General features: G+C 29.7%; 1 protein-coding gene across 2 annotated transcripts; it reads left to right on the top strand.

Moving 5' to 3' along the window:
* Nucleotides 1-5,582: 5,582 nt before the first annotated feature.
* On the top strand, nt 5,583-9,097 carry LOC134252011 (uncharacterized). 2 transcript variants are annotated; one of them, XM_062734429.1, is made up of 8 exons: nt 5,583-5,687; nt 5,949-6,102; nt 6,402-6,435; nt 6,589-6,659; nt 6,832-6,904; nt 7,042-7,106; nt 7,418-7,451; nt 7,860-9,096. In XM_062734429.1, the coding sequence occupies exons 2-8, from the start codon at nt 6,093-6,095 to the stop codon at nt 7,954-7,956; spliced, it is 384 nt and encodes a 127-aa protein (XP_062590413.1). In that variant the 5' UTR covers nt 5,583-5,687; nt 5,949-6,092; the 3' UTR covers nt 7,957-9,096. The 2 variants fall into 2 exon arrangements, with proteins under 2 accessions (XP_062590413.1, XP_062590414.1); XM_062734430.1 differs by having other exon boundaries at nt 5,603-5,691; nt 5,987-6,102; nt 7,860-9,097.
* Nucleotides 9,098-10,377: the final 1,280 nt, after the last annotated feature.

Genomic DNA, 10,377 nt, shown 5'->3' with positions numbered 1-10,377 from the left:
ATTGTTGATTGTGTGAGCTTATGAATATAAATTCTGCAGTACAGATTTGAATAAATTATAATATTTGGTCTCAATGTATTAATTATGTACAAATATACTGTAATAATTTTGCCAGTAGCTGTTTAAATTAAAAATTATCTTAATTCACGAACTTCATAATCCTTCTAAAGGATTTGCACTTTAAGTGATTCATTATTTTAACATTATCTTACTTTCTGTATTTTAATTGAAACATAATTAAAATAAACACCCAAAACGAATAACAGGAAAATCAATAAGAAATATTATCAATAAAAACAACAATCATCGTCACCAAATGCGTCAATATCTACGACAATACACTGAGATCTTTGCAGGTTATTGACTGTACGAATATTTCTCCCCTTGTAAGTCATATGATAAATTTTTTTGTGGATGGTTACTCTCACTGTATTATAAACGCGAAACTTCTGATGTAAGTGCAATACTTTACATCTGACGGCAGAAGTAGAAAGAAAATGAATCAAACGTATTTTTTAACTTTTGGTAATTATACCTTTATATTTTTTCCTTTCCTCTCTTGATTATAAAAGAATGAAGATAAGCACAGAACACTAAGTAAATTCACCAACTTCCAGAATGTTTCCCGTTTTTAAGACGTTTTCTTTAGATGCATGGTTCATTTGGTTCATGTGAAGACGTTCTAATTAATATATATAAACGACGAGGACCAGTTAATAATTTAACTGTTTGACAATCGAGATGACTTCAGATTTTCAAACCTTCACTCTAGTTATATTTACATGCATTGTAATATTTCAATCTGTCTAGCAAATGATGTCAATGTCTCTCAACTGAATACACAAGAACATATTCTGTGTACGATCAATTTTACACCGAGCCAAGCTTTTGAAAAATCAATTAATTTTAGAGGATTTTCAACAACCTTTTCCAAAATATTTTTGATAATCCTACAATCCCTCATAATGACCTTGGTGGTAAAACGACCTATCTTTGGATTGTTTTTTTTTTTTTTTGGTTCGACATGTTTTACACCATTAGTAAGTTCATTACTGTTATATTAAATATGACGACGCAGTACTTCTTCTCCACGATCAATACATTGGGCCCTCAGCGGTTGGGGGTTGTTTACTTCTCCTAGGCACATGATCCTACCTTAATTCAAGGAGTCCCTGATTTTACCCTGTTCATGATAACTTTGTCATATGTTCATGATTTTTTTTCACTGTTCGTTATCTCCATCTTTTACTTTAGATAAGTCTAATTAAACTATTTAAATATTCTGTTCAGGTTTAGTTGTCAAGGAGCACATTCAAGGGTTACAAAATTTCCCTGTTTATCGATTTTTATTTCAATATTATGCTTGAACTTTAAATTGAGAATCATGTTTAATTATTTTATAATTAAGCTCAAATATAGAAATATCTTCCTGGACTTAAGCTAATTAAAAAATCTCCCTGTTCTCAGGATTATCATAATCAGTGGGTTCAGAGTTCGATTTATTATAATTTTTTTAAAAAAGGTATTTAACTTAAAATATGTTTGTGAAGAGTAACTGAACATATCAGACACTTGATTGCGAAATTCTAAAATTCAGTTATTTTTAAATTACAAAGCAACACAGTGACTATTTTTTATTATTTATAAATTTATAAAACACGTTACAAATAAATTGATACTATACAAAAATAAATATAACAGCAAGAGGTCGTAAACAAGACATTAGCGATATTTTTTGAGTATTAATGAAGAGCCAAATGTACAATTTTGTTAAATTGAACAAAAAAAAAATCAGTTTTTTTTTTAATAATTTCAATTTTAATCCATACTGAGAAAAAACCATAGACACCCTGTTGATTTTTTCCTTTGGTTTGTTTTTATTTTGTTTAATCGTGATTATTTTCCTTTTATTCACAGGGGCTTGCTCCTGGCATGTTATAATTGCTAGTGCATGTATTAATTGAAAAGTCATGTACGAAATACTGTTTTAGTATTTCGTTTAAGTTTTTAATAAATTATTATTACAAGCCGGGAACAAGCCCCGTGCTTAATGTGAACATTTTATCTATATTTAGTTTCTTAAAAATAGAATGCTGGATTTATCACAGATTATGTACAACAAAAACAAAATAAAAATGTGAACAACAAATACAACCGTTATAGACTGTAGACGTTATCAAATAGAAGGGGAAAACTGAAAAAGAACAGTTTCGTTAAGTTGCTCTTAAAACTTCTTTGTAAATCAAAACTTTTAAAATTTTTCCCCGGAGAAATGCTTCAATAAACGAAAATCACCGGAATTAGTTTTTTTTTTCAGAACTTCATTGATTTATAGAGTCGTGAGGTCGAAACCCCATTACCACAATTATTAGGGCGTTAAAACCGCTTGTCAAAATAATTAGACTACAGATAATGAGAGGATCACCTGCAGACGTTGAGTTCAATGGGACAATTTCTTAATGTTGCATAATTGAAATATATTTAAAAAAATCTAAAATTTTTGGTCTTCAAAATGAATGTTAAAAAAATTAATGCAAATTTATTTTTTTAATAATTATAGATATTGCCTTTCAATGTAGATTTTTAATACAAGCATATTTTTTTTAGCCTGAAGTACATTACTTAATATTTGTTCTTATATTTAAAAACAAATTACTTTAGTAAAGTGTCAGCGATATATATTATAGTTTAAAAAAACATTAACACATCAATCATCAATTATTTGAAGATATATGTATAAAAGTAAAATATATATTTTAAAATCAGCGATAGATATTTCCTTTAAAAATTAAAACAAATATTGCGTAGGCTCTTGTATTTTTTCATTACGTTTATAGAAATGAATCACTTTGGGGAAGTAGGAAAAGGTTCACATAGTTAGTAGATGTCTTTTGCACTCGTGACGAGCTATAACAGAAAGTGTATTACGCAAGATGATGACTCCTCATTATATATAAGGTGCAATAATTTAACAAGGGGCAAATTGTAATTGTCACAAATCAGTCAGAGAAGTCTGTTAACCATATACCTCCAGGATATTTTTTGAACACGAAAACCTACATATAAATTTGCAGTTTTCCCGGTCAAATGTTATGACCATTTTGACCCATGAGAAAGCCTCACGTGGTGTCAACTTTCTATCGTTATATATCAAAACACAGTCTTTGTCTCGTTGACATAATATAGGAATAGACCACGGATTACCCTTTTCCTGAAACGTTTGGTTTGAGTTTCTGGATTATGGAAACTGATTGTCGACATTTTTTAAATAAAAAAAGTACTCCAGCCTCTGATATACCTCCCCCTTCTCTCTTTCTCTAATTTATTTATTCATGCATTATCTTGTCCAATTCCAGCTTAGAGACTGAAGGATATGGAAAAAAGAAAATTTCATTATTTTTATTCAATAGGGATCTTAACAAATTAAATTAAAAAATCCAACTGAGCAATGCATGTAGAAGAAAAATAAATGAGGATACCGAACATTATTAGGTGGGAATTATTATCAGTTATTGAACTTATAAACCTTTGAAAATACAAAATTGCACGAATACTGACTCCTCGAATTATCAGAGGTGATTCGGGTGGCTATGAGAAGTAAGCATCCCATGTCGACCAGTCACATTAGCTGTGAAAACTCTGTACTGTTTATGTAACCGTAAAAATTACTTTAAAGCTGCGTTTTAACAGATGATGTTTGAAATATGTGAGTCAAAATACAAACTCACAATATGCTGTATATGTAATGGAGCTCAATATAAGTAATAGAATTAGCATAATGTTTATTTCAGAAGAGATTTTTGAATGCCCTGTAACTTTTACTTATTTATCTGTAGTCTGTCTCGGTTTAAAAATCGTTCGAAGAAATAGCGTGCTATTTCTTTAGATTCAACAAGATGGAAACACCAACTGCAAGTGATAAGTACATATAGTTTGTTACTAAGTGAACGTGGGAGATTGATGATGGAAATGCTCAAGTCTTCCGGTTTGCCTTATAGTTCAGTTGTTTGATGGGCGTTAACTTTACAATCCGTTTTGTAAATGAGTTTATTGATTAAATATGTATATAACAACAAGTAGTTTTATTTTAATCCTCTTTGAATTTCAGGGTTTACAATTGTAAAATAACATGTACTGCAAATAAATGGAATTATATAACAAACAATCAAGGCAAAGTTTTAAAACGTAATATTTTGTAAGATTAGAATTTTCATGGGAGCTCTGTATCATGTTTGGTCACTTAGCACGGTCATTTAAGAATAATCATGGATAATGTGTTCTTTCATTTTAAAAGCTGCAATGGCAATGGCTATGTTAGAGATACCTCAACAAGTTACATGTAGTAACAGTTTGAAAATTGAGAAACATATTGGTGTCAAGTTGGATAGTTTAAAACACAATTATTTAAAATAAATCAAATATTTCTCAGAAAACCAGACTATCTTCAATGAAAAAATTTAACACTTTTATAAACTTTTATAAACTTCGTTCCATGAGGAACATTGGTGCCAGGTTATTAGTAACACTTCTGTCAAAAAACTTGATGGAATGAATTAAAAATACCTGAGGAATACAAGAAAAAATCTTTGACGAAAACTTTCAGCAATACGTTTAGGGAAAATTATAGATACAATCTTGTCTTTTTTTTAAAGTTATGCCAAAGAAGTTCTTTGTAAAATATACATGGGATGTCTTTAAAATATTTGCAACCCAAATAGAAAATTGAAAGCAAATAGCTAAAATGGATGTCGTAATGTAAGTTTTCCAATTATAACACCGAATATTGATATTATCTCCTTTGGATTTAAATATTTTTTTGAAATAGGTTCATCACCTCTTTCCCTTTATATTTAATATTATCGCTCCCTCAAGTGAAATGTATTTCGTGAATCGATTCTCATGTTATGATACTATTTCAATATTTTTGATGTCATCATTTTCAGGAAAATGTAATTAAAAAGTATAATGATTTCCTGCTTTAAATTTCCCGTTTTCCAACATTGTGCGCGATTTTGTTTGCATGATTATTTAAAATAAATCTATTTCGAAAACCAAACCATCTTCAATGAAAAATTTAACACTTTTATAGACTTTTATAAACTTCGTCCCATGAGGAACATTGGTGCCAGGTTATAAATAACACTTCTGTCAAAAAACTTGATGGAATGAATAAAAAACCTGAGGAATACAAGAAAAACTCTTTGACGAAAACTTTCAGCAATACGTCATTTAGCAAGTTATGCCATATCTTGTTTTAAAGTATGTAATATCAGAGGTTGGTTGTGCTGTATCCAAAACACATCTATAAGTTTTTTTTTTATAAAAAGTATGACAAAATTAAAGAATAGAAAATTGAAAGCAAATAGCAAAAATGGATGTCGTAATGTAAGTTTCCCAATTATAACACCGAATATTGATATTATCTCCTTTGGATTTCGATAATTTTTTGAAAAAGGTTTATCACCTCTTTCCCTTTGTATTTAACATTCATGAAATGTATTTCTGTTCAATCATTTTCAGGAAAATGTAATTAAAAAGTATAATGATTTCCTGCTTTAAATTTCCCGTTTTCCAACATTGTGCGCGATTTTGTTTGCATGATCAACTTCGCTCTTAATATTTATCTCCCGGAAGATGACAACTCGTTGTGAAAGTAGAAATAAGAGCATCCATATCTTTTATTAGAGGTCTGTATCCAAAACACATCATTCTTTCATATGACTAAATTAAAGAAAATGAGACATGAAATATCGAAGTTTTCTTCTGGATTTTAAATTCATGAAGTTCAACACGATTATTGCAATTAATACCGTTATCTTTTGATTATAATAAATGGAATTAATACCTAACGGGAAAGCATATTACGGACTTTTTCTTAAAGCACATTTTAAAATAATAGAATGAGAAGTATATATGAGTATTTGATAAAGTTCAATTTCTTTCTGCAGAGAAGTTTGAAGGATATTCATTTGTTTTTTGAGGGAAGTTTGTGCTATATGTAAAGCAGCTTAGATCATAAAACAGTTTTTGATAGCAAGATAGCACAACTGAAGGCAAAAGTTCACAAGGAAAATATATTATTATGAATTAATATGGGAGATGGTATGTATTTTAAAAATGTCCAATCATTAATTATTAGTGAATGGGTAAAAAACGTCATAATCATGTCATTTCTATTGTATTTTTAGCAAAGATTATTCGATTACAATTTTTGTATACGAAAAATTCAAAAATAAATGTAATTAATTTGTTAACGATACTTAAATCAGAAATTTATTGAGAACATTAGGGTAAAGATATTATCTAATGTACATGAAAAAGGCTTTTGAAGAACAAAAAAAGTTAATAGCAATGGAAATATATACGTATACTTTACCATAAATGTTTTCTTTCAATTACAGCAGAAATTTATGAAAATGTTCCACAAGGCAAAAGGTACATCTGTATATTTGTGTGTATGAATGTTTTTATGGATGGATGAAATTGATTAAAGACTGTATATAGATATGCATGGATATGTGTCTCAATGCTCGTGCATTTTCTATAGAAATATGTAACAAAGTACACAAACATTATTTTTATTTTCAGTGACTCAGATGTCACAGAGAGAGGATATATACTTATGTCCGACAAGAAATGCATCAAATGCCAATTGAATGGTAAACCATTTCAAATGAACGCGAATAATACTCATTGTAAAGACTGGATAAAAATTTATCTACTTCTCTTTAATTAAGAAAAAATGATACCTAAATTTAACATCTTAACATTCCATTTAAATGAGCAACTATAGACAATTTCCAAATAACAACACAATATATAATTTATCAGGGAATCCAAATATCAAATGCAAATGTCAAGTTCAACAAGCCAGCAAGGGAAACAACACAGGGTGTGTAACAAGGTAAAATCTTTTTAGTTCTTTTGTGTCTTTTTGCTCTTTGGTTCTTGAAAAATGAGCAAATTCATTTACTTTCATCACGGGCCTCTTGCTTTCTTCTATTCTGAGGTTTAATTTTAAATATTTTTTTGCTGTTTCAGTGTTAATAAAATACCCCAAAGTGAAGACTATGAGAATATGAAAGTCACAAGAATGAAAAATATGGGTATACTTACTATTTTAAATAAGAATGAGTAAAATATTTTTTCTTCCGTAAACGTTTTAATAGTGTAACAGTTTATCTTCTTTAAAAGACCCTTAAATTGCAAACGGGGTGCATGCATCATATTGCTTTTTATTTGAAGTAGATTAAATAAATGTAGTTCATTCATTAATTAAGTTAACGAAATATCATGTGTAAATTGTCATGTTAAGAGTGACATACACATGCACATCTACAGTCACCATGTTAGAATGAAGCATTATTGTTGCATAAATGCTCAAAAGGATAACTATCATAACAATTTTTTTTCACAGAAAAGATAGAAACATTAAGGAAAGAGACTTTACAGTATGTATCATTCAAATTTCATTGCTTGATAATTAACATAAAACACTCATCATAATTCAGGGTAAAGTTGTCCTCTCCTCTCTATCAAATCAAAAATGTTCATTAAAATCACCACACTAGAGACAAACAATTAAAACATAAATATCCGTATTTAAATAATAACCAATTTAATAGATGATTAAATATGCTTGCAAAGAATTCGTGTAATGAGGAGAAAACACATTTTAAAACAAGCAGAGCATAGAAAGGCTGTGTTACACAGATAACAATGTTTTAAATTATATCAACGTACATTTGAAAATTTAAACTAATTGACATGATGCACGTTGTATACTCCGCATGTTCAGGTGTATTTTACTTTCTTTTGATAAGCCTAATATATGCTGAATGTTCGCCTTTCAATTCCAGGAAAGAAGCCAACAAGTCCAATAAGGCGGACCAGCGTTTATATGACAATCCCTCGGAGGAAAATGCCAGGAATTGTGACTGTTGTTCTGTATCGTAGATCACGTATGTTCCAAATGTCAACGGTTGTGTTCTAAAGCCATTAAAGTAGTAACGAAAAGACGTAAATTTAAAAATGTATCAATCAGTGCACCGTACAAATTTAACATGGATAAGTTTATTATGAAATTAGAAAACTCAATGAACCTTATCCTAACAATTATGTACAGTGTTCATAACCTTCTTGTGGCTCTGTGGTCTAATGCTTTATAAAACAGTTATGTATCTTTGTTTCAATGACTGTTTTTTTTAATTTAACTTATTTAGATACTACGTTTTATACGTTATTTTACTTATTTCCGACGGCGAAATAAGTTTCTACGATGTCCTTATTGGCAAGCATTAAGAAAACATGAGTGTGTTTTGTTCGCTTTATCATACATAACAATGTTTTGACGATCTGAGTGACAGAAGTAAAAGTTAATTTCTTTCTTTCTTTTTGCACCGTGAGATCTGTATTTGTTTATTGTAACCAGGGATGTTTTACACATTCACAAATCGTTGTTGATTTTTATCATAAACTCCAAAAGCTTTGGTTTGTGTTGTTTGTTAAGGACCCTTTCGAGAATTATATCCTCATACGCTACCATTTGCCGGTGGAGGTCTGTAAACTTTAGACCTATGCTATCGGGGATATTGAGCGGTGAGGAATCTTTTTTACTGTGTTTATTGCGACACGGAAGAATTGATTTGGTCTTATCTGAAGACCAATCTCAATACCCTGCGATGGGATTCGAACCTGCGAGCGCATGGATCAACTCCTTACACCTCAACTATGCACCGCTCGTTTTGACCACTCATTCATTCGGGAGACAAATAACGTTTCGTAGAAAGAAAAAAAAATAGATATGGAGAAACCAACGAATTCATGACCACCATGAAATGTAAATTATTACTCAACACTTTTCGACCTCGGAATTAAATCCCTTCAATCAATATTTTTTCCTCAAACCTCGAAAATATGACCCCACAAAAATGTGATTTTATAGTACTTTCTTTATTACAATATGATAAAGTTTTATCTATATTTCATTTTCATTATTCTGATATTGAAGAAGTATGAAAAAATATGAATACGATATGAAAACGATTGGCTCTCTTAAAGGAAGTACAAAACAAGTAGACAATAAATTAAAACCAATGTAGCGGGAAAAGAGCTTTTGAGAATTCAATTACATGTATGTTTTAAGAGCTGTATAAAGTGATTAAATACAAACAGGTGTTTTAATTACTTCTTATAAGTATGAATAGTTGTAACACAAAATGCATTTGTTGAATGCACTTTGAAATATAAAATCATTTTCAAAACCAACTTTATGTTAGTCTACGTTAGTCTACCTATTGAGTGCATTCATACATTTAGATCCATTCAAATATTGAAGTGATGTATTAAAAGCACTGTCAACTAATATCGAATAATTGTGAAGTGAAATCAAGAATTTATTTGTCATGAAAAAGATGTGGACAAAGAAAATACCCCTTCATTAGATCGTAATAGGTCATTTCATATCCGTCAAAGTTTGTTTAAAAACTATTATAATAAATATTTTAAAAAAAAACGATTTTACAATTGTACAATTACAACACGTTTTTAATCTTATACATGCATACATTGTAATATTTTACTTATGTGATTAAATGTTATCAGAGTGTGTTTGATTCATAGATTTTTTTTTATTTCTAAAACACAGAATGATAATTTAAAAAAGTAAAGGTCATACTTGAAAAGAAAATGAATTTAAATTGCTCAAAAAAATCACAATGATATAATGTGTTTGTGAATTGGTTTGTAACAATAAAACACTTCTTGTATTGTTAATGTTGTCATTTTAGATTGGGGCTGTTTGTCTGTCATATGTTTAGGTCGATAAAACTCATTGTTTGAATTCTATCTAAATACTTTTAATCTCATTTTGTGAACAAAGGTGAATATTTATTTAGTGAATGTTCAACCGCTTTGAAATATTTAAATTTTAATTCAGTCTTAAGCACTTGATTAAATCTCCTCAACTTAATAACCAGAGATACTCCTTGGTGTAAAGAATGAATGAAACACAGATTTCAGTGCACCTACATTGATTAGTTTCTCCACAAAGAAAGAACAAGATTTTTGCCAGGACAAAACGTTTCTTCCATTTCAGTACACCTGAAAATATCTTTGATATGTAAAAGTGCTGTTTCTTTTGAGCTCATATCGACAATCAAACATGCTGTTATCGTGATCGGGAAAATATATTTTAACTGAAGGTAGTGGAAGGATTTAACATATATGTAACAACATTTTTAATACATTGAAAATGACAAGCTCTATAGTGTATAACAGCGTATCTGCGGATTTGAAACCAGGAAATAAGAATACTCCGGACGCCGTGTTTGTGAGATATCCCAATAAGACCGATTTTCCGGTTGACACGGTTGTCAG

Source organism: Saccostrea cucullata, unplaced genomic scaffold, assembly GCF_032062105.1.
Source record: "Saccostrea cucullata isolate Sc308-1 unplaced genomic scaffold, CSIRO_AGI_Scuc_v1 ctg6, whole genome shotgun sequence".
Classification (NCBI taxonomy): Eukaryota; Metazoa; Mollusca; class Bivalvia; order Ostreida; family Ostreidae; genus Saccostrea; species Saccostrea cuccullata.
Note: the sequence above shows the minus strand (reverse complement) of the source record. Positions and strands in the feature narration are given on the sequence as shown.

What these genes read in the sequence shown, in the direction of transcription:
- LOC134252011 (XM_062734430.1), top strand. An exon ending in CATCAAATGCCAATTGAATG is followed by an intron (nt 6,660 to 6,831) that starts GTAAACCATTTC and finishes ATAATTTATCAG; the next exon opens with GGAATCCAAATATCAAATGC. An exon ending in AACACAGGGTGTGTAACAAG is followed by an intron (nt 6,905 to 7,041) that starts GTAAAATCTTTT and finishes TTGCTGTTTCAG; the next exon opens with TGTTAATAAAATACCCCAAA.